The sequence below is a fragment of the Haliotis rubra genome, unplaced genomic scaffold (assembly GCF_003918875.1).
Source record: "Haliotis rubra isolate DU_JTF1 unplaced genomic scaffold, ASM391887v1 Scf2143, whole genome shotgun sequence".
NCBI classification, from domain to species: domain Eukaryota; kingdom Metazoa; phylum Mollusca; class Gastropoda; order Lepetellida; family Haliotidae; genus Haliotis; species Haliotis rubra.
In genome coordinates, this window is record NW_025766163.1 from 27,499 (window position 1) to 54,016 (window position 26,518).

Here is a 26,518-nt window from a genome sequence, read left to right on the forward strand (position 1 = left end):
AATCTTTCTTCGCACAGTCTGCGATCCATATAAGATATAAGAAATATATAAGAAGTAATTTCTGAAATAATTTCACTTTTACCTTCAAGGATACAGCACACTCGGTAGTCTCACCAATTTCTTAAATAAACGTTATTACACCAAGGGGTTAGACCAATGGTTAGACCAATGGGTCAATGAAACTCCAATTACATATCAAAATGTAAGTGAAGTCAACTGAATAGTAAGGGCAATCAATATCGACACACGATATTATATAAAAAAGCACAAAAATACAAAACAAGTTGTTTTGCCCACAGGCTAATTTATTTGTGTATAGAAATGAACTTGGAATGGAACAGAACTTTCAGCGTAAAGAGCCAAAGACTTGGCCACTCATTTACCAATACAGAAACTGCATATAGAAAGATATTTGTAACTGAAAATTAATGCATACTTTTATTAAAAATGTCAAATCAATCTTACTAAAGTGAGTAAATGGGTGAAGTGGATAAAACGCCCCTTCTGACAACAACATTTTTCTACAAATGATATCGCCTCTGGACACCTGCATTGGGCGATAGGTCCACGTATTCACACAGGCGGTTGCTGTTTGCTTCTGTTACAGATACCCCCTGGTCCATGCGCAACCATGTCCTGCAGCCTCGGTTCCAGATGTTTACAGAGTCGGTCTGGGAAAGCTGTATGTGTAAAAGGTAACTGATTTCCAATATGCTTTCCATATGGTGTCTAGGGTCTATTTTAAGTTTTTGGAAAGATGAGATTGTTCAATAATTTAATTATGACAAGGAATAGTGAATACATCATATGAGATAAAGTATGTATAAAGAATACTAAACGATGTCCAGTGTAATACCATATTTATGAAACTTGTGAATGGTATTTGTATCTAACTCGCTTTCGAAAGGAATGAATGGGTTTGTATCTAACGAGCGAAAGCTCGTTAGATACAAATACCATTCACGAGTTTCATAAATATGGTATTACACTGGACATTGTTTAGTATTTAATTTATTACTCACCCGACATTAGCAAAATAATATCGAGCAAAGTAATTGTTTCCTAAGAATTCAATGAGTGCGATGACTCTCAGCTTTCCGTGAGTCAAACAAGGTGTACTACAATTGTGAGAGAGGTATAAGCATTGTGACGTCATAACTATAAACCAGTTTTACGTCATACGTACGGCACCACGTGATGTTATTACACAATGTGTAATAACATTGTTAAATTGTTAAACAGTGATATCTTCAACGGGTGAGTAATAAGTTGATTCCTACTTTCTAGGATAATTATTGATAACGTTTGTAAACATTTTTCGGATATGGCTGTGACAGTCCTAGTTTAAAGGATAACTTTGGCAGCCATTCCTTAAAACGAATACTCCCGATTAATAACCAGTCCCGTTATGTCATGAAACCATGTGTCATGCGGATCCCTCCATAATGTTTGATATACAGTACTTCAAACAGAGTAAACTAGGGGTACGTTCTGAGTCTCCAAAGAAATATCCCTGTCGAATTTTAGTCTATCATGAAACCTTAAGAGAAACGCAACTTGAATATCAATGTTTACAAATCAAATCAGGCAATTTAAGAACGTGTTTTACTGAAAGTCGAGGATGAGAAATTATGGTCTTAGTACAGGCAATTGTACAAAAACAAACTGACAAAAACACCCAAACAATATGTCCTTAAAGCCTACACTTGCAAAAAACACAGTTAGTACCTCGAAGCTGCAATTATGTTAAAGTCAGACATAACATAACGTTTACAGATGAGGAGAAGCTCCATCATTCGAATTCCCAAAAACGCAAAGATCACAAGCCTGGAGACAATCTACTCCATGAAGCCAGCAGGGACGGCGACCTTTGCCGAGTGCAACAGATCATGACTGATAGTCACGTTGATATCAACAGCAGAGAGAAGGAACATGGAATGACCCCGGCAATGTTGGCGGCTCATGGGGGACACAAGGATGTGTTTGACTTTCTTGTTAGGAACGGATGTAATTTGTCGGTTGTTGATAGCACAGGTAATAACATTCTTCAAATGGCCTGCTTCGGAGGACATGTTGGAATAGTGAAATACATCGTGTCACTTGCCATAGTGGACATGAACAGTATAGGACATTATGGGAGAACACCAATGATGACAGCATCATTCCAAGGGAATCGCAAGGTCTTTAAGTTCCTTCTTGAAGAGGGAGCTAAGTCGACATTGAGGGATGAGGCCGGTGACAACATCCTTGAAATCGCCTGTAGAGGTGGACATACAGAGATGGCCAAATATATCATCTCACTGAACATTGTGGAAGGCCACAGCAGAGGATATCATGGAAGATCCAGATTGATGACGGCAGCGTGGATGGGGAACAGGGAATTGTTTGAGACATGCATATGTGCAGGAGGTACCGTGTCGGAAACTGATGCTGATGGAAGCAACATTTTACATCTGGCCTGTTGTGGAGGAGATGTGGACATAGTGAAGTACATCCTCTCCCACAACATAACGGACGTCAACAGTAGAGGGACAGGTCAAAGGACACCAGCGATGATGGCAGCTGCTTGTGGAAGCAGACACGCGTTCGAGTTGATTGTTAGCGAAGGAGGTGATGTGTCAAAAGTTGATGTTCATCTTAACAATATCCTACATGTGGCCTGTTTGCAAAGCCAATTTGAGATGGTGAAGTATATTACCTCACAGAACATTACAGATATCAACAGTAGAGGAGACACCGGGAGGACACCACTAATGATGGCAGCAGGCAAGAGTCATAAAGGTGTGTTTGACTTTCTCGTGCGTAAAGGTGCTGATACTTCACTTTACGATTCAAATGGCGATAACATCCTGTTTTTGGCCTGCACAGAAGGACAGGTGGGAATAGTAGATTACATCCTCTCACGCAACATAACTGACGTCAACAGTAGAAGGGCAAATTGCATGACACCAATAATGGCGGCAGTAAGTTGGGGACAAATAAAAGTGTTTGCCTTCCTTGTGAGTATGGGAGGTGACGTGACAATGCTTGATCGTAATGGTAACAACATCCTGCACATCGCCTGTTATCATGGAGAGATAGAGATGGTAAGGTACATCCTTTCTAGCGAGTTTGTGGATATTAACACCGAGAACAAGAACGGCAACACAGCAGCAACGATAGCCACACGTAGAGGTCATGGTAACGTGTATACCCTCCTAAGTCGACACGGGCAAAGCGGAATGTGATAATTGGTAGCCAATTACCTTGTTGTATGTCTTTGTGATAGTCTAACAATGCAATCTTGTTGACGTCGCTTCATCAATGGCACCTGTTTAAAAAAACTGTTTTCTAATCTGCCCTATCAGAACACAATTGTTACAAATCAAAATCACTCTGTCAACTTGTAACACACTGAAATCCTGGCTTTCAACATCAGTAATTGGCGCAAGAGAAAACTTCTCGAGTAAATCAACATGAGAAGATGAGTGCCGAGGTCAACAAGGACCTGAAGAAGGGGCTAGATCTAGCCAAGAAACGTTGTAAGAAATAAAGTAGTTGTTATCCATAGGATTTGTCTTGTATTACATGGGGAATGCTACACATATCTAAACAACTCAAATGTTACATGGAGTTAACGTGTTACACAAACTCCCAACAACTTATATGTTACATGGAGTTAACGTGTTACACAAACTCCAAACAACTTAATGCTACATGTAGTTTACGTGTTACACAAACTCCCAAGAACTTATGTTACGTAGTACGTATTGCAGATTGATACATATGCTTCACTATATAAATGAATAATTTGAAAGTTATCCCTGCCCTAATATCATAGGGTGACACTAGGGTACATGTGAATTAGAAAAAAACTCCTCCACAAGTATATCCAGATTAATACTTTTGTGAGTGAGTGAGTGAGTCGGTGAGTGAGTGATGCGTCGCAATATTCCAGCAATATCACGTAAGTCCGGATTATTACAAGCAGGTACACGGTGATCACCTCATCTCACCTCCGACCCGTGAACGCATTCACTCACTCACTCACTCAGCTCACCTCCTACTGATACTGATCAACTTAATCCTGTTCGACGGTCGTCATTCTCTCAGACATAAACTTAATTTCAATGATCCACCTCCAAGTGATGGGGTTTTTTTCCCAAATGATGTTGTACGCATTGCTTACGCTATGAGACCACAATCTCCGAGTGACCATGCTCAGATCTGAGATAATGAGTGATGAGCTCATCACGATTTACAGGCAAGCACGTTTTAGGCGAGCCTGTTGTAAGGGGTAGCATAGCGATTCATCTAGTAGTGATCAACTTGTAATCAGTTTATATTATAAAAAAATAACACCCGGACTGCCATCAATGATATTCTCAATACATTGATACACCTTTGTCAGTGAGCAGATTTCATATGACTATGGCATTTTGGTGGAAACCGAGAGGGTTAGATGGGTGTGTGCTTGCGATTAGGTGCCTCACGTTGGGAGTGTGGGTTCTTAACCTGAATAATACTCAACCTGGAAAGGTATTATCATTTGTACTGTACTAAGGAAGTGATGAGTGAGTTTAGTTTTTACGCCACATTTAGCAATATTCGAGCAATGCCACGGCGGGGATACCAGAAATGGGCGTCAATCATTTTACCCATGTGGGGAATCGAACCCGGGTCTTCGGCGTGACGAGCGAACGCTTTAACCACTAGACGTACCCACAGCCCCACTAAGGACGTGTAATCACATCTACAACAATGACGACCCGGCTGTCTACAGCGATACATACAGAGAGATTACTACAAGGCTGTCTGTCAGATACCATTTATCTTACGAGTTGTTGCAAAACGTTTTGAAAGTACGAGTTGTAAGATAAATGGTATCCCAGGCTACAATTACAATAATCTGTTTCTTACACCTAAAATCTCACCACTTTTTGGATCAAATCGATGTATGTTGGCCCTTTCTCTGGTTGTAGTGGCGCATTGATACATAACAAAAACGTCATGAATAAGTGACGTCACTCGGCAGACTACTTACTACACATACATTGCGTAACCCGTACAACAAAAGCGTATTGGTCATTTTGTGCATTTTTAAGGCAACAGCGATGATGCAGACAAGATAATTCAAAGAAATTTATTCAACACTCCAAAAACATGACTTTGCAACTGTTAATGGTTCTCTCTCAAGTGAAACTAACTTCACAGTGAGACGTCATTATTATCGTTCCGAACATGGCTAGCGGACGTTCATTCAATTTGAATACAGTCGTCATCGGAGGTAAGAAGTTTGATTTCTTCGCATGGGGGACTTACGCTTCCGTAAAGCTAAGGTTGAATAGAACTCAGTTTGCTGGTTGCCTTTTTGAACCAGGGAATTAGCTAGATGGTTCCTTGATGTTAGTGGCAATATAGAAGAAGTATGTGGACTGGAGTATCCTGCAGTAAAGAGGCTCGAGTACTGCTTGTACATGGATACTGGACAATGCTCATATACATCATCAGTCGCCAATGCTTTGGGGTGCATGTTACGGATACCAAAGGATTATCCCTTTGGTATGTTTTCGACTTTGCCTCTCTGTGAATTCAAGAAATTCTCTACCGTCTGAGTCAGGTTTACGTGCAGCATGCCCCATTTAATGTCAGTGTGTGGTTTGACACTACGCATCCAAATATGAGAGGTGTTATTCCACCACATGGTGTTCAAAAAGGATTTGGGGTCGTGAGGACCAATTTTTTTGTTTCATAGAGTTTGTTAATGTCATCGTCAGTGAGCGATTCAGCCGGGCGATGTAGGTTACCCATTCCTTCACTCTTTAGAACGTTTTGTTTTGTTTTGATGACAGTTTTTAACTTTTCAAATTCACGATCATCGATAAGTAATGAAAAGTAGTGCTTTGACTTAAGGTACCTGTCAAAACTGGACAACATCCCACGAACCGTAGATGGTTCAGAATCGCTACCATCTTCCTTTCATAGGCTAATAAAAAATGTCCACAAAATATCACAAAGTTTAATTGAATGGACACGATAGGACGTGTATCAACTTTTGCAATCATGAACCCATGCAAAAGCCTCATGTGGCACATCTTTTTACGTTGTGTGTTTCGGTTCTGATTGTCTTGAACGAATTTGCCAATTTGCAAAGGTCATATAGCTGTTGAGGGTTTAGGGATCGACCCGCATCGTTACAATCACCAGGTTCATCGGTAAAATTTCATTCTTCATCAGTTCATCTAAGAAGTCAGTTGGTAAATCGATCTCACCACAAACATATCTGCATTCGATTGAAGCATGAGAAAGTTATCAATGAATTTCAATCAGGAAAGTAGTCCCTAGGTCATCACAATGGAGTAACCAATCACGGGATTAGAAATCGATCTCACACATATGTTTGATAACAGTTTTCTCCCCTGGGTTTCTCACCAACGGGTATGTAATAAAATCAATAATCTCCTTGTGATTAACAATAATAAACATGCTATTATCAAGGGCAATTTTTTTATGCATACTTTTGCATATCAACGATAGCAATGAAGGAGACCTAGAATGAGCAGCATCGTATCCCGATGGCTGCTCATACTATCAGCCACTGGTTTGGTCCTGAGTGGCTTGGATATTGCGGTGTTAAACAGAATACATATAATCAAAGTTTAACCGATAATCAGATCAGGTATAATAAACTACATATTAAAGATGTAAAAACTGTTTTTTTTTAAAAATGCCCAATGCGTGACTAACATTGCAGTCTTGCTTCAATAGCCAGTACCGTGGGTCTCAGGTGAAAATACATTAAACTCAGATGAACTGAGGATCGACATCCAGTATTTAAAACAAAGAATTGGTTTGCTCAGACACATGTGTATTAAAGATAAGAAATATGCCCCACATGGGTGTACTTATTCACCCATGTGAATTAATTTTACAATAGCGTACTTGTATTAATTTTTTATCTGTGATACTTTAGTATTTTTACTGTCCGTTCATGAAAAAAAGCTGAGACATTCCGCGAAGAAGACCGATTGTATAGTTAACATCAACAGCTGTAAAACAAGCAGAGAAATAGTAACGATGATGCTTTTGGGAAGACTATTAATTTAAGAAAGATATTCTACGTATTTTCACGGCAGAAGAATACAGAGAATGTCTATACAAAGATGTTTAAGTCAAAGCTCTACATACACGTCTGCGAGGGATTTTAAGATTTAACTGACTTGCAGCATAATATACGACAAGCTGAAACATCCACATTGGTCTCAGCGGTCAATAAATCACTTGCTCAGCTTCATAGAGAAAACGTTTCATGGATATATGTTCATTTGAGACTCCGACATATCCCATATTCTGTGGTGCCTTTCATTTCAACAAAGGACTTCATCATTTCAACTGGGAGGTATGCGCGTTCTTCGTGGTAACCAAGCTCGAGTGGCAGGAGTTTCCAAGAAATACCGTCAAGATATGCGCAGGGAGACTATTTTTTTATCGAAAGGCATTCAAGAGATTTTACAGAGAGATAAATATCCTTTTTTTTAAATGTTCAAATATTGCATGATGTTTTATATGCTTGAGGTCTGACTCATGGTGGGCCAAAGTAGATTTGGTACCGTCTCTTGAAAGAAATCACCAACGGCACGATGTGGTCTGGCGATGTCGTCCACGAAGACTTTGTGTCCTGGCCCCGATTTCTCGAAACAAACTTAAAATTTTACTCAAATTTCAGACTGAGTTTTCAGTTCTTGGTGATCTTTAGCCCGTTTTCATTTTGTACTGTCCAAAGTTATTTAATTTTACAATAACGTACTTGTAAAATTATCTGTGATACTCTAGTATTTTTACTCTCCGTCGATGACAGGTTTTTACGTTTTAAATTGATTTAATTTGATATTGATATAAATTAAATTGTTATTGTCTCGATATGGCGGAAATATTGCCTATGTGACGTTAAATATTAACTCACTAACTCACCAAACTGAGTTTGACAATTTGAAACAGTTTAAATTATAAGTCAGCTGCAGTTTTAAAATAAAAATTTCCAAACAACTTGATTATTCTATTCTCCAAATTCAAATTGTCTAACTATGTTTGAGTTTAATATCGATTTTATTTCATTCTGGCAAATGCCGAGTGAAAACTCTAACTTGATTCAAAACTCCACTTAAGTTTGTTTCGAGAATTGGGGCCTGTTCTTGTTGATCTTGAGAACGATCTTTTGCATTGTCATGCTTTGAGTAGAGATATAGTTTGTAGGTTACATATCAGATATACATCTACGTCTATGATATGGCTGTTTAACTGTCCTTTGTCGATATGTTTCTTAGTTCACCATTATGTGTTATGAATGTAAAGTTGTTTCATTCACGATATTGATGAAACACTGTGCCTATCAAGCTTAACTCATACACAATTGCACCAAGGATTTGATTTTACAACAGTACAGACGCCTTAACAGCGAGTGTCCCCGGGAACAGCAGACATGTTAAACGTGAACCGACAACAACGCCGTGAAAGCTCGCTCTTGATCCGTATAACGTTAGCCATGAGCATTTAACACTGACTACAATCAGTTGCTCTAGAACGAGAGGCCCCGAGAATAGCTGACATGTTAAACGTGAACCGACAAAACTGCTCTAAAACATTTTGACTCTTTACAAGTTGACATACTATATTGAACACTTAAAATAATCAGTTCCACGTAACATTGCAGAGTTATTTGTTCATGGTTTTGTATGTGGTTGGGTGAATAGGTTTGGACTGTCGCGGCTGTGGTGAGACTGGCGGAGGTGAGTGTTATAGCTTGTAGCATACATATGGATTACGGACATGGTATGTAGCACCAAAATGCAAAAGACGAATACAGCGAGGGCGTTAAACTTGGTTTTGAAACGCAATTATAGAGGACGGGTAACGACTGGGATTATATCACGGGTACGAGCATGAGGTACCAGGAAGTAGATTGAAAGATCAGGAGAGTGTATGAAGTATGTGCATTGTTTGTTTGCTAGTTTCCAACGCCACCCTCAGCAATGAGGCGGCGGTCTGTAAATAAACGAGTCTGGACCAGACAATCCAGCGATCAACATCGTTTCATGGATGTACGCGATTAGTATACGATGGCACGTACGCACGAACTCAGCCATTAGACAACCCGTAAGTCGCCTCTCTCGTCAATAGAGAAGCATGCCTTACGACAGATAAATCTAACCCGGATTTTCACGGGCCCTAGTCTGTGTATGTGACGAGGGTGTATAACACGGATATGTGTTTGTGACGATGGAGTACAACACGGATATGTTGCATATGTATGTGACATGGGTGTATAACACTGATATGTGTTTGTGACGTGGGTGTATAACACGCATATGTTGCATGTGTATGTGACGTGGGTTTATAACACTGATATGTTGCATATGTATGTGACGTGGGTGTATAACACGGATATGTTGCATGAGTATGTCACGTGGGTGTACCACACGGTTATGTTGCATGTTTTTTGTGACGCGGGTGTATAACACGGTTATGTTGGATGTGTATGTGACGTGGGTGTATAACACGTATATGTTGCATGTGTATGTGACGTGGGTGTATAACACGGATATGTGTTTGTGATGTAGGTGTATACCACGGATATATTGCATGCGTATGTGAAGTGGGTGTATAACAAGGATATGTGTTTGTGACGTGGGTGTATAACACGGATATGTGTTTGTGACGTTTGTGTATAACACGCATATGTTGCATCTGTATTTGACGTGGGTGTATAACAAGGATATGTTGCATGTGTATGTGATGTGGGTGTATAACACTGACATGTTGCATGTGTATATGACGTGGGTGTATGACACGGTTATGTTGCATGTGTATGTCACGTGGGTGTACAACACGGATATGTTGCATGTGTATGTCACGTGGGTGTATAACGCATATGTTGCATGTGTATGTGACGTAGGTGTATAACACGTATATGTTGCATGTGTATGTGACGTTGGTGTATAACACGGTGATGTTGCATGTGTATGTCATGAGGGTGTATAACACGGTTATGTTGCATGTGCATGTGACGTGGGTGTACAACACGGATATGTTGCCTATGTATGTGACGTGGGTGTATAACACTGATATGTTGCATGTGCATGTAACGTAGGTCTATGACACGATTATGTTGCACGTGTTTGTGACGTGGGTGTATAACACTGATATGTTGCCTATGTATGTGACGTGGGTGTATAGCACTGATATGTTCCATGTGTATGTGACGTTGGTATATAAAACGGATATGTTGCAAGTGTATGTCACGTGGGTGTATAACTATGATATGTTCCATGTGTATGTGATGTGGGTGTATATCACGTATCTGATGCCTATGTATGTGAAGTGGGTGTATAACACGCATGTGTTTCTTGTTTATGTGACGTTTTAAGTATAACACAGATGCATGTGTATGTGACTTTGGAGTATGCCACGGTTATGTTGCATGAGTATGTCACGTGGGTGTATAACACGGATATGTTGCATGTTTATGTGACGAGGCTGTATAACACGGATATGTTGCATGTGTATGTGACGTTGGTGTATAACTCGGATATGTTGCATGTGTATGTGACGTGGGTGTATAACACGGATATGTTGCATGTTTATGTGACGTTGGTGTATAACATGGATATGTTGCATTTGTATGTAACGTGGGTGTATAACACGGTTATGTTGCATGTATATATGACGAAGGTGTACAACCCGGATATGTTGCATATGTATGTGACGTGGGTGTATAACACTGATATGTTGCATGTGTATGTGACGTAGGTCTATGACACGATTATGTTGCACGTGTATGTGACGTTGGTGTATGACACTGATATGTTGCCTATGTATGTGACGTGGGTGTATAACACTGATATGTTCCATGTGTATGTGACGTTGGTATATAACACGGATATGTTGCAAGTGTATGTCACGTGGGTGTATAAAAAGGATATGTTCCATGTGTATGTGATGTGGGTGTACATCACGGATCTGTTGCATATGTATGTGACGTAGGTGTATAACACGCATGTGCTTCTTGTTTATGTAACGTTTTAAGTATGACACAGATATGTTGCATGTGTACGTGACTTTGGAGTATGACACGGTTATGTTGCATGTGTATGTCACGTGGGTGTATAACACGGATATGTTGCATGTTTATGTGACGTGGCTGTATAACACGGATATGTTGCATGTGTATGTGACGTTGGTGTATAACTCGGATATGTTGCATGTGTATGTAACGTGGGTGTATAACACGGATATGTTGCATGTTTATGTGATGTGGGTGTATAACATGGATATGTTGCATTTGTATGTCACGTGGGTGTATAACACGGTTATGTTGCATGTATATGTGACGTCGGTGTATATCACGGATATGTGTTTTTGACGTGGGTGTATAACACGCATATCTTGCATGTGTATGTGACGTGGGTGTATAACACGGTTATGTTGCATATGTATGTCACGTGGGTGTATAACACGGTAATGTTGCGTGTGTATATGACGTGCGTGTATAACACGTATATGTTGCATGTGTATGTCATGAAGTTGTATAACACGCAAATCTTGCATGTGTATGCGACGTGGGTGTATAACACGGTTATGTTGCATGTGTATGTCACGTGGGTGTATAACACGGTAATGTTGCGTGTGTATATGACGTGCGTGTATAACACGTATATGTTGCATGTATATGTCATGAGGTTGTATAACACGGATATGTTGCATCTGCATGTGACGTGGTTGTACAACACGGATATGTTGCGTGTGTATGTGACGTGGATGTATAACAGGGATATGTGTTTGTTACGTGGATCTATAACACGGATATGTTGCACGTGTTTGCAACGTCGGTGTATAACACTGATATGTTGCATGTGTATGTGACGTAGGTCTATGACACGAAAATGCTGCACGTGTATGTGACGTGGGTGTATAACACTGATATGTTACCTATGTATGTGACGTGGGTGTAGAACACTGATATGTTCCATGTGTATGTGACGTTGGTATATAACACGGATATGTTGCATGTGTATGCCACGTGGGTGTAAACCAAGGATTCGTTCCATGTGTATGTAACGAGGGTGTGTATCACGGTTATGTTGCATATGTCTGTGACGTTGGTGTATAACACGGATATGTTGCTTCTTTATGTGACGTGTTATGTATGACACAGATATGTTGGATGTGTATGTGACTTTGGGGTATGACTCGGTTATGTTGCATGTGTATGTGACGTGGGTGTGTAACACGTATATGTTGCATGTGTATGTGACCTGGGTGTATAACACGGATATGTTGCATGTGTATGTGACGTTGGTGTATAACTCGGATATGTTCCATGTTTATGTGACGTTGGTGTATAACATGGATATGTTGCATGTGTATGTGACGTCGGTGTATCACACTGATATGTGTTTTTGACGTGGGTGTATAACACGGTGATGTTGCAAGTGTATTTCACGTGGGTGTATAACACGGATATGTTGCATGTGTATGTCAAGTGGGTGTATAACACGGTTATGTTGCATGTGTATGTGACTTGCGTGTATAACACGGATGTGTTGCATGTGTATGTGACGTGGGGGTATAACACGGATATGTGCTTGTGACGATGATGTATAACACGAATATGTTGCATGTGTAGGTGAAGTGGGTGTATAACGCGGATATGTGTATGTCACTTGGGTGTATAACACTGATATGTTGCCCATGTAAGTAACGTGGGTGTATAACACTGATATGTGTTTTTGACGTGGGTGTATAACACGCATATGTTGCATGTGTATTTGACGTGGGTGTATAACACGGTTATGTTGCATGTGTATGTCACGTGGGTGTATAACAAGCATATGTTGCATGTGTATGTCACGTAGTTGTATAACACAGTTATCTTGCATGTGTATTTCACTAGGGTGTATAACATGGATATGTTGCATGTGTATGTGAAGTGGATATATAACATGGATATGTTGCATGTGTATGTGGCGTAGGTGTATAACACGGATATGTTGCATGTGTATGTGACGTGCGTGTATAACACGGATATGTTGCATGTGTATGTGAACTCAGTGTATAACACTGATATGTTGCATGTGTATGTCACGTGGTTGTATAACACGGTAATATTGCGTGTGTATATGACGTGCGTGTATAACACGTATATGTTGCATGTATATGTCATGAGGTTGTATAACACGGATATGTTGCATCTGCATGTGACGTGGTTGTACAACACGGATATGGTGCGTGTGTATGTGACGTGGGTGTATAACAGGATATGTGTTTGTTACGTGGATCTATAACACGGATATGTTGCACGTGTTTGCAACGTCGGTGTATAACACTGATATGTTGCATGTGTATGTGACGTAGGTCTATGACACGAAAATGCTGCACGTGTATGTGACGTGGGTGTATAACACTGATATGTTGCCTATGTATGTGACGTGGGTGTAGAACACTGATATGTTCCATGTGTATGTGACGTTGGTATATAACACGGATATGTTGCATGTGTATGCCACGTGGGTGTAAACCAAGGATTTGTTCCATGTGTATGTAACGAGGGTGTGTATCACGGTTATGTTGCATATGTCTGTGACGTTGGTGTATAACACGGATATGTTGCTTCTTTATGTGACGTTGGTGTATAACACGGATATGTTCCATGTTTATGTGACGTTGGTGTATAACATGGATATGTTGCATGTGTATGTGACGTCGGTGTATCACACTGATATGTGTTTTTGACGTGGGTGTATAACACGGTGATGTTGCAAGTGTATTTCACGTGGGTGTATAACACGGATATGTTGCATGTGTATGTCAAGTGGGTGTATAACACGGTTATGTTGCATGTGTATGTGACTTGCGTGTATAACACGGATGTGTTGCATGAGTATGTGACGTGGGGGTATAACACGGATATGTGCTTGTGACGATGGTGCATAACACTGATATGTTGCCTATGTATGTGAAGTGGGTGTATAACACTGATATGTTCCATGTGTATGTGACGTTGGTATATAACACGGATATGTCGCATGTGTATGTCACGTGGGTATATCCCAAGGATTTCTTCCATGTGTATGTGATGTGGGTGTATAACACGCATGTGTTGCTTCTTTATGTGACGTGTTATGTATAACTCAGATATTATGCATGTGTACGTGACTTTGGTGTATAACACGGTTATGTTGCATGTGTATGTGACTTGCGTGTATAACACGGATGTGTTGCATGTGTATGTGACGTGGGGGTATAACACGGATATGTGCTTGTGACGATGGTGTATAACACGAATATGTTGCATGTGTAGGTGAAGTGGGTGTATAACGCGGATATGTGTATGTCACTTGGGTGTATAACACTGATATGTTGCCCATGTAAGTAACGTGGGTGTATAACACTGATATGTGTTTTTGACGTGGGTGTATAACACGCATATGTTGCATGTGTATTTGACGTGGCACGTACGCACGAACTCAGCCATTAGACAACCCGTAAGTCGCCTCTCTCGTCAATAGAGAAGCATGCCTTACGACAGATAAATCTAACCCGGATTTTCACGGGCCCTAGTCTGTGTATGTGACGAGGGTGTATAACACGGATATGTGTTTGTGACGATGGAGTACAACACGGATATGTTGCATATGTATGTGACATGGGTGTATAACACTGATATGTGTTTGTGACGTGGGTGTATAACACGGATATGTTGCATGTGTATGTGAACTCAGTGTATAACACTGATATGTTGCATGTGTATGTCACGTGGGTGTATAACACGGATATGTGTTTGTTACGTGGATCTATAACACGAATATGTTGCACGAGTTTGCAACGTCTTTGTATAACACTGTTATCTTGCATGTGTATGTGACGTAGGTCTATGACACGAACATGTTGAACGTGTATGTGATGTGTGTGAATAACACTGATATGTTGCCTATGTATGTGACGTGGGTGTATAACACTGATATGTTCCATGTGTATGTGACGTTGGTATATAACACGGTTATGTCGCATGTGTATGTCACGTGGGTATATACCAAGGATTTTCTTCCATGTGTATGTGATGAGGGTGTATAACACGCATGTGTTGCTTCTTTACGTGACGTGTTATGTATAACTCAGATATTATGCATGTGTATGTGACTTTGGTGTATGACACGGTTATGTTGCATTTGTATGTGACGTGGGTGTATAACACGGATATGTTGCATGTGTATGTGACGTTGGTGTATAACACGGATACATTGCATGTGTATGTGACGTTGGTGTATAACACGGATATGTTGCATGTGTATGTGACGTGGGAGTATAACATGGATATGTTGCATTTGTATGTGACGTGGTTGTATAACCCGGATATGTTACATATATATGTGACTTGGGTGTATAACACTGATATGTATTTTTGACGTCGGTGTATAACGCGGTGATGTTGCATGTGTATGCGACGTGGGTGTATAACACTGTTATGTTGCATATGTATGTGCCGTGGATGTTTAATGCAGATATGTTGCATGTGTATGTGACTTGGGTGTATATCACGGATATGTTGCATGTGTATGTGACGTGGGTGTATAACACGGATATGTGTATGTCACGAGGATGTATAACACGGATATGTTGCATGTGTATGTGACTTTGGTGTATAACATGGATATGTTCCATTTGTATGTGACGTGGGTGTACAACACGGATATCTTGCATGTGTATGTGACGTTGGTGTATAACACGGATATGTTGCATGTGTATGTGACCTGGGTGTATATCACGGATATGTGTTTGTGATGGGGGTGTATAACACGGATATGTCTTCGTGACGTTAGTGTATAACACGGATATGTTGCATCTGTATTTGACGATGGTATATAACAAGGATATGTTGCATGTGTCTGTGACGTGGGTCTATAGCACTGATAGGTTGCTTGTGTATGTGACGTGGGTGTGTAACACGGATATGTTCCATATGTATGTGAAGTCAGTGTGTAACACTGATATGTTGCATGTGTATGTCACGGGGGTGTATAACACGGATATGTGTTTCTTACGGGGATCTATAACACGGATATGTTGCACGTGTTTGCAACGTCGGTGTATAACACTGATATGTTGCATGTGTATATGACGGAGGTCTATGACACGAACATGTTGCACGTGTATGTGACGTGTGTGTATAACACTGATATGTTGCCTATGTATGTGACGTGGGTGTATAACACTGATATGTTCCATGTGTATGTGACGTTGGTATATATCACGGATATGTTGCATATGTATGTCACGTGGGTGTATACCAAGGATTTGTTCCATGTGTAAGTGACGAGGGTGTATAACACCCATGTGTTGCTTCTTTATGTGACGTGTTATGTATAACTCAGATATCTTGCATGTGTATGTGACTTTGGTGTATTACACGGTTATGGTGCATTTTTATGTGACGTGGATGTATAACACGGATATGTTGCATGTGTATGTGACGTTGGTGTACAACACGAATATGTTGCATGTGTATGTGACGTTGGTCTATAACACGGATATGTTGCATGTTTATGTGACGTAGGTGTATAACATGGATAAGATGCATTTATATGTGACGTGGCTCTATAACCCGGATGTGTTGCATGTGTGTGAGACGTCGGTGTATGACACAAATATGTGTTTTTGACGTAGGTGTATAACACGGTGATGTTGTATGTGTATGTGACGTGGATGTATAACACGGTTATGTTGCATATGTATGTGGCCTGGATGTCTAATGCAGATATGTTGGATGTGTATGTCACGAGGGTGTATAACACGGATATGTTGCATGTTTATGTGACGTGGGTGTATAACATGGATATGTTGCATTGGTATGTGACGTGGCTTCACAACACGGATATGTTCCATTTGTATGTGACGTGGGTGTATAACACGGATATGTTGCATGTGTATGTGACGAGGGTGTATAACACGGATATGTTGCATGTGTATGTGACGTAGGTGTATAACACGGATATGACTTTGTGACGTGGGTGTATAACACTGATACGTTGCATGTGTATGTGAAGTGGATATATAAAATGGATATGTTGCACGTGTATGTGGCGTGGGTGTATAACACGAATATGTTGCATGTGTATGTGACGTGGGTGTATAACACGGATATGTGTTTGTGATGTAGGTGTATAACACGGATATGTTGCATGTGTTTGTGACGTAGGTTAGTATAATACGGATCTGTTGCATTTGTATGTGTCGTTTATGTTTAACACTGATATGTTGCATGTGTATGTGACGATGGTGTGTAACAAGGATATGTTGCATGTGTATGTGATATGGGTTTATAACGCTGATATGTTGCTTGTGTATGTGACGTGGGTGTATCACCCGGATATGTTGCAAGTGTATGTCACGTGGGTGTATAACAAGGATAAGCTCCATGTGTATGACACGGTTATGTTGCATATATATGTGAAGTGGGTGTATAACACGGATATGTTGCCCATGTATGTGACATGGGTGTATAACATTGATATGTGTTTTTGACGTGGGTGTATAAGACGCATATGTTGCATGTGTATGTGACGTCGGTGTATAATACGGTTATGTTGCATGTGTATTTCACATGGGTGTATAACATGCATATGTTGCATGTGTATGTAACGTAGGTGTTAAACACGGTTATGTTGCATGGGTATGTGACGTGCGTGTATAACACTGATATGTGTTTTTGACGTGGGTGTATAACACGTATATGTTGCATGTGTATGTGACGTGGGTGTATAACACGGTTATGTTGCATGTGTATGTGACGTGGGTGTATAACACGGATATGTATTTTTTACGAGTGTGTGTAACACTGATATTTTGCATGTGTATGTGAAGTGGATATATAACATGGATATGTTGCATGTGTATGTGACGTAGGTGTATAACACGAATATGTTGCATGTGTATGTGACGTGGGTGTATAACACGAATAGGTGTTTGTGTCGTAGGTGTATAGCACGGTTATGTTGCATTTGTATGTGACGTAGGTGTATAACACGAATATGTTGCATGTGTATGTGACGTGGGTGTATAACACGGATATGCGTTTGTGACGTAGGTGTATAGCACGGTTATGTTGCATGTGTATGTGACGTAGGTGTATAACAATGAAGTGTGTTTTTGACGTCTGTGTATAAGACGTATATGTTGCATGTGTTTGTCATGAGGGTGTATAACACTGTTATGTTGCATGTGCATGTGACGTGGGTGTTCAACACGGATATATTACATGTGCATCTGACGTGGGTGTATAACACGGACATCTTGCATGTGTATGTGACGTGGATGTATAACACGTATATGTTGCATGTGTATGTGACATAGGTGTATAACACGAATATGTGTTTGTGACGTGGGTGTATAACATGGATATGTTGCATGTGTATGTGAAGTGGATACATGTATATAACATGGATATGTTGCATGTGTATGTGGCGTAGGGTGTATGAAACGAAGATTTTGCATGTGTATGTGACGTGGGTGTATAACACTGATATCTGATTTTGATGTAGGTGTATAACACGGATATGTTGCATGTTTTTGTGACGTAGGTGTATAACACGGATGTGTTGCATTTGTATGTGACATCGGTCTATAACACGGATATGTTGCATGTGTATGTTCCGTTTGTGTATAACACTGATATGTTGCATTTGTATGTGACGTGGGTTTATAACACGGATATGTCTTTGTGACGTTAGTGTATAAAACGGATATGTTGCATGTGTATGTGATGACTTTGGTGTATAACATGGATATGTTGCATTTGTATGTGACGTGGGTTTATAACACTGATATGTTGCATGTGTATGTGACGTGGGTTTATAATACTGATATGTTGCATGTGTACGTGACGTTCGTGTGTAACCCGGATATGTTGCATGTGTATCTGAAGTCAGTGTATAACACTGATATGTTGCATGCGTATGTCACGTGCGTGTATAACACGGATATGTGTTTGTTACGTGGATCTATAACAAGGTTATCTTGCACGTGTTTGTAGTGGGTTATTATAGCACGTATTTGCCCATGTATGTATACGATGGGTACTGATATGTTGCATGTGTATGTGACGTGAGTGTATAACACGGATATGTGTTCGTGACGATGGTGTATAACACGGTTATGTTGCATGTGTATGTGACGTCGGTGTATAACACTGATATGTGTTTTTGACGTGGATGTATAACACGTATATGTTGCATGTGTATGTGACGTGGGTGTATAACACGGATATGTATTTTTTACGAGTGTGTGTAACACTGATATTTTGCATGTGTATGTGAAGTGGATATATAACATGGATATGTTGCATGTGTAATGTGACGTAGGTGTATAACACGAATCCTGTTGTAACACTGTAATTGCATGTGACATGTGAATTGATATAACAATGAAGTGTGTTTTTGACGTCTGTGTATAAGACGTATATGTTGCATGTGTTTGTCATAAGGGTGTATAACACGGTTATGTTGCATGTGCATGTGACGTGGGTGTACAACACGGATATATTGCATGTGTATGTGACGTGGGTGTATAAGCACGTTTTTATTGCCTTAGGTGTATAACGGACATGTTGCATGTGTAAGTGACATGGGTGTATAACACGGATATGTTGCATTTGTATATGCCGTTTGTGTATAACACTGATATGTTGCATTTGTATGTGACGTAGGTGTATAACATGGATATGTTGCATGTGTATGTGACGTGGGTTTATAACACGGATAAGTCTTTGTGACGTTAGTGTATCACACGGATATGTTGCATGTGTATGTGACGATGGTGTATAACAAGGACATGTTGCATGTGTATGTGGCGTGGGTGTATAACACGGTTATGTTGCATGTGTATGTCACGAGGGTGTATAACACGGTTATGTTGCATGTGTATGTGACGTGGGTACATAACACTGATATGTGTTTTTGACGGCGAGGTATAACACGGATATGTTGCATGTGTGTTTGACGATGGCGAATAAGAAGGATATGTTGCATGTGTATGTGGCGTGGGTGTCTAGTGTGGATATGTTGTGTGTGTATGTGACGTGGGTCTATAACACGGATGCATATGTTTGTGACGTGGATGTATAACTTACGTATATATTACGCATATCTTTGTGACGTAAGTGTAAAACACGGATGTGTTGCATTTGTATGTGACATGGGGTGTTTCGCTTTTACGGATATCTATGCTTACTGCATGTGTTATGTGACGTGGGTGTATAACACGGATATGTTGCATGTGTATGTGTCGTTTGTGTATGACACTAATATGTTGCATTTGTATGTGACGTAGGTGTATAACACGGATATGTTGCATTTGTATGTGACGTGGGTTTGTAACACGAATATGTCTTTGTGACGTAAGTGTATAACAAGGATATGTTGCATGTGTTTGTGACGTGGGTTTATAACACTGATATGTTGCATGTGTATGTGAAGTGGGTATATAACCCGGATATGTTGCATGTGTATATCATGAGGGTGTATAACACGGTTATGTTGCATGTGCATGTGACGTGGGTGTACAACACGGATATGTTACATGTGGATGTGACGTGGGTGTATAACACGGATATGTGTATTGAACCAGGTGTATAACATTTATATGTGTTTTTGACGTGGGTATATAAGACGAATATGTTTCATGTGTATGTGACGTAGGTGTATAACACGGTTATGTTGCATGTGTTTGTGACGTGGGTGCATAACACGGTTCTGCTGCATGTGTATGTCACGTAGGTGTATAACACGGTTATGTTGCATGTGTATGCGGCGTGGGTGTATAACACTGATATGTTGCATGTGTAAGTGACATGGCTGTATAACACAGATATCTTGCATGTGTATGTGACGTGTGTGTATAACATGGATATGTGTTTGTTACGTAGGTGTATAACACTGATATGTTGCATGTGTATGTGAAGTGGATATATAACATTGATATGTTGCATGTGTATGTGATGTATGTGTATAACACGAATATGTTGCATGTGTATGTGACGTGGGTGTATAGCACGGAGATCTTGCATGTGTATGTGACGTGGATGTATAGCACGTATATGTTGCATGTGTAAGTGGCCTGGGTGTATAACACGGATATGTCTTTGTGACGTGGTGTATAACACTGATATCTTGCATGTGTTGGCATGAGTGTAACATATTATGTTGAAGTGGATATACCACACATTAACCATGATATGATATGTTGCGTGGGTGTATAATACGAATATGTTGGATGTGTATGTGCCGTAGGTGAAGATAACACTGATATGTTGCATTTGTATGTGTGACATTGGTGTGTAATAATACGGTTATATTGTATGTGTGGGTGCCATGTGTAATGTGTCACGTGGTGTATATTTACGTATGGTGTATTGTGCTTTTTACTGATATGGTGTTATTACATATGCATATTGTATGTGTTTGTGGATATATAATGCGGATATGATGTTGTACATGTGTGTGGCGTGGGTGTATAACAGATATGTTGCGGATATGTTGCATGTGTATGTGACGTGGGTGGTGTATTGACACGTGTTAACACTGATATGTTACGTAATATCTGAAGTGGATATATATACGTATTAATATGTGACGTGGGTGTATGCAGATATACATGTGTAGGTGTTAACATTATGCATATTGGCTTGTGAAGTGGATATATGTGTTGCATGTGTGTATGTGGGTTGTATAACACGGATATGTTGCATGTGTATATATGTAACACCAGACATTAGATTGTGTACGTGAATGTATAGCGATATATTGCATGTGTAAGTTATGGGTGTATGATATGTCTTTGTGACGTGGGTGTATAACACTGATATCTTGCATGTGTATGTGAAGTGGATATATAACATGGATATGTTGCATGTGTATATGGCGTAGGTGTATAACACGCATATGTTGGATGTGTTTGTGACGTAGGTGCATAACACGGATGTGTTGCATTTGTATGTGACGTAATGGTGTATAATACGAATATGTTGCATGTATTGCCATGTGTCATGCATTGTATCAGTGATTATATAACATTGATATGTTGCATGTGTGTATGTGACGTCACGGTGGTGTATAACACGGTTATGTTGCATGTGTATGTATAACACGTATGTGACGTGTGTGCATAACACGGTTATGCTGCATGTATGTAATAACTTTTTGCGTGAGGATATGTATAATGATATACTACTGTAATATATATTACATGTGTGTGATGTTAAATTGATATGATGTATATGTTGGTGTATAACACAGATATGTTGCATGTGTGTATATGATGTAGGTGTATGACGAGGACTGCTTGCATGTGTATAAGCGTATATGTTGCATAAACCTGAGTGTATCTTGGACTTTGTGACGTGGGTATATAACACTGAATTATTACATGTAATGTGAAGTGGGTGTATAACACGGATATGTTGCATGTAGTGCTGTATGTACGCAGATGTGTTTGTGACGTGGGTGTATAACACGGATATGTGCATTTGTTGTGACGTGGGTGTATAACGATGATGAATTGCATGTATAGCGTAATGCCAGTTGATATATAACACATTGATATGTTGCATGTGTATGTAATGTAGGTGTATAACACGAATATGTTGCATGTGTATATGACGTGGGTGTATAGCACGGACATCTTGCATGTGTATGTGACGTGGATGTATAGCACGTATATTTGCAGTTGCATGTGTAAGTGGCCTGGGTGTATAACACGGATATGTCTTTGTGACATGGGTGTATAACACTGATAGCTTGCATGTGTATGTGAAGTGGATATATAACATGGATATGTTGCATGTGTATATAGTGTAGGTGTATAACACGCATATGTTGGATGTGTTTGTGACGTAGGTGTATAACACGGATGTGTTGCATATATATGTGACGTGGGTGTATAATACGAATATGTTGCATGTGTATGTGCCAATTGTGTATAACACTGATATGTTGCATTTGTATGTGATGTAGGTGTATAACATGTGAATATGTTACACTTATGTATGTGACGTGAGTGTTCACTGACTACGTGGGTATAATATGTGCGTTTGTGACGTATTAGGTGTATAACACGGATATATACGTTTGCATGTGTATGTGACATATGATGTTGGATGTGTTTGTGATTGGTGTATAACGCCTATATATAAGAATATGTTGCATGTGTATTTATGACGTAATATTATTATAACTTACGGATTAATGTTGCATATGTATATAACACGTATGCATATGTTAGCATGTGACGATGGTGTATAACAAAGGATATAGTATTTGACGATCAGGTTTATAACACAGATATGTTGCATGTGTATTGCATGTTACGTTAGGATCTATAACACGGATATGTTGCCCGTGTTTGCAACGTGGGTGTATAACACTGATATGTTGCATGTGTATGTGACGTAGGTCTATCACACGAATATGTTGCACGTGTATGTGACGTGGGTGTGTAACACGGTTATGTTGCCTATGTATGTGACGTGGGTATATAACACTGATATGTTGCCTATGTATATGACGTGGGTGTATAACCCTGATATCTTCCATGTGTATGTGACGTTGGTATATAACAAGGACATGTTGCATATGTATGTGACCCGGGTGTATAACACGGATATGTTGCATGTGTATGAATGGTGTAACATGTGACGTGCAGGTGTATACTATAACTGATGGATATGTTGCGTAATGGGGTCGCATTTGTATGTGACGCTGGTGTATAACACGGATATGTTGCATGTGTATGTGCCGTTTGTGTATAACACTGATATGTTCCATTTGTATGTGACGTAGGTGTATAACACGGATATGTTGCTTTTGTATGTGACGTGGGTTTATAACACGAATATGTCTTTGTGACGTTAGTGTATAACACGGTTATGTTGCATGTGTATGTGACGTCGGTGTATAACACTGATATGTGTTTTTGACGTGGGTGTATAACACGTATATGTTGCATGTGTATGTGACTTGGGTGTATAACACAGTTATGTTGCATGTGTATGTCACGTGGGTGTATAACACGGTTATGTTCCATGTGTATATGACGTGTGTGTATAACACGGATATGTTGCATGTGTATGTGACGTGGATGTACCACACGGATATGTTGCATATGCATGTGGCGTGGGTGTCTAATGCGGATATGTTGTGTGTGTATGTGACGTGGGTGTATAACACGGATATGTTTATGTGACGTGGGTGTATAACACGGATATGTGTTTGTGACGTGGATGTATAACACGCATATGTTGCATGTCTTTCTCACGTCGGTGTATAACACTGATATGTTTTTTTGACGTGGGTGTCGAACACGTTTATGTTGCATGTGTATGTGACGTGGGTGTATAACACGGTTATGTTGCATGCGTATGTCACGTGGGTGTATAACACGGTTATGTTGCATGTGTATATGACGTGGGTGTATAACACGGATATGTTGCATGTGTATGTGACGTGGGTGTATAACATGATTATGTTGCATTTGTATGTGACATGTTTGTAATACACGGTTATGTTGCATATGTATGTGACGTGGGTGTACCACACGGATATGTTGCATATGTATGTGGCGTGGGTGTCTAATGCGAATATGTTGTGTGTGTATGTGACGTGGGTGTATAACACGGATATGTTTATGTGACGTGGATGTATAACACGCATATGTAGCATGTCTTTGTGACGTAGGTGTATAACACGGATGTGTTGCATTTGCATGTGACGTGGGTTTATAACACGAATATGTCTTTGTGACGTTAGTGTATAACACGGATATGTTGCATGTGTATGTGACATTTGTGTATAACTCTGATATGTTGCATTTGTATGTGATGTAGGTGTATAACACGGATATGTTACATTTGTATGTGACGTGGGTTTATAACACGAATATGTCTTTGTGACGTTAGTGTATAACACGGATATGTTGCATGTGTATGTGACGATGGTGTATAACACTGATATGTTGCATGTGTATGTGACGTGGGTTTATAACACTGATATGTTGCATGTGTATGTGACGGGGGTGTATAACCCGGATATGTTGCATGTGTATGTGACGGGCGTGTGTAACACGGATATGTTGCATGTGTATGTCACGTGGGTGTATAACAAGGATATGTTGCATGTTTATGTGGCGTGGGTGTATAACACGGATATGTTGCATGTGTATGTCACGTGGGTGTATAACACGGTTATGTTGCATGTGTATGTGACGTCGGTGTATAACACTGATATGTGTTTTTGCCGTGGGTGTATAACACGGATATGTTGCATGTGTATGTGACGTGGGTGTATAACACAGTTATGTTGCATGTGTATGTCACGTGGGTGTATAACACGGTTATGTTGCATGTGTATATGACGTGTGTGTACCACACGGATATGTTGCATGTTCATGTGACGTGGGTGTATAACACGGTTATGTTGCATATGTATGTGACATGTTTGTAATACACGGTTATGTTGCATATGTATGTGACGTGGGTGTACCACACGGATATGTTGCATATGTTTGTGGCGTGAGTGTCTAATGCGGATATGTTGTGTGTGTATGTGACGTGGGTGTATAACACGGTTATGTGTTTGTGACGTGGATCTATAACACGCATATGTTGCATGTCTTTGTGACGTAGGTGTATAACACGGATGTGTTGCATTTGTATGTGACGTGGGTGTATAACACGGATATGTTGCATGTGTATGTGCCGTTTGTGTATAACACTGATATGTTCCATTTGTATGTGACGTAGGTGTATAAAACGGATATGTTGCTTTTGTATGTGACGTGGGTTTATAACACGAATATGTCTTTGTGACGTTAGTGTATAACACGGATATGTGACATGTGTATGTGACGATGGTGTATAACAAAGATATGTTGTATGTGTATGTGACGTGGGTTTATAACACTGATATGTTGCATGCGTATGTGACGTGGGTATATAACACGGATATGTTGCATGTGTATGTGACGTGCGTGTGTAACACGAATATGTTGCATGTGTATGTGAATTCAGTGTAAATGACGGATATGTTGCATGTGTATGTCACGTGGGTGTATAACACGGATATGTGTTTGTTACGCGGATCTATAACACGGATATGTTGCCCGTGTTTGCAACGTGGGTGTATAACACTGATATGTTGCACGTGTATGTGACGTGGGTGTATAACACTGATATGTTGCCTATTTATGTGACTTGGGTGTATAACACTGATATCTTCCATGTGTATGTGACGTTGGTATATAACACGGATATGTTGCATGTGTACGTCACGTGGGTGTATAACAAGGATATGTTGCATGTTTATGTGACGTGGGTGTATAACACGGATATGTTGCATGTGTATGTGACGTCGGTGTATAACACTGATATGTGTTTTTGACGTGGGTGTATAACACGCATATGTTGCATGTGTATGTCACGTGGGTGTATAACACAGTT

The 26,518-nt window shown here is 40.0% G+C and overlaps 1 protein-coding gene across 1 annotated transcript in view; it reads left to right on the forward strand.

Moving 5' to 3' along the window:
- The window catches only part of LOC124276871 (ankyrin repeat domain-containing protein 17-like), a gene marked incomplete at its 3' end in the record, with an annotated part of 35,306 nt that overhangs the window by 1,119 nt on the left and 7,669 nt on the right, over positions 1-26,518 (forward strand). Inside the window, exons 3-4 of the mRNA XM_046712537.1 lie at positions 608-695; positions 1,777-3,180. Of these exons, the coding sequence (XP_046568493.1) occupies positions 608-695; positions 1,777-3,180 (1,492 nt within the window). The remainder of the gene's footprint in view (positions 1-607; positions 696-1,776; positions 3,181-26,518) is intronic.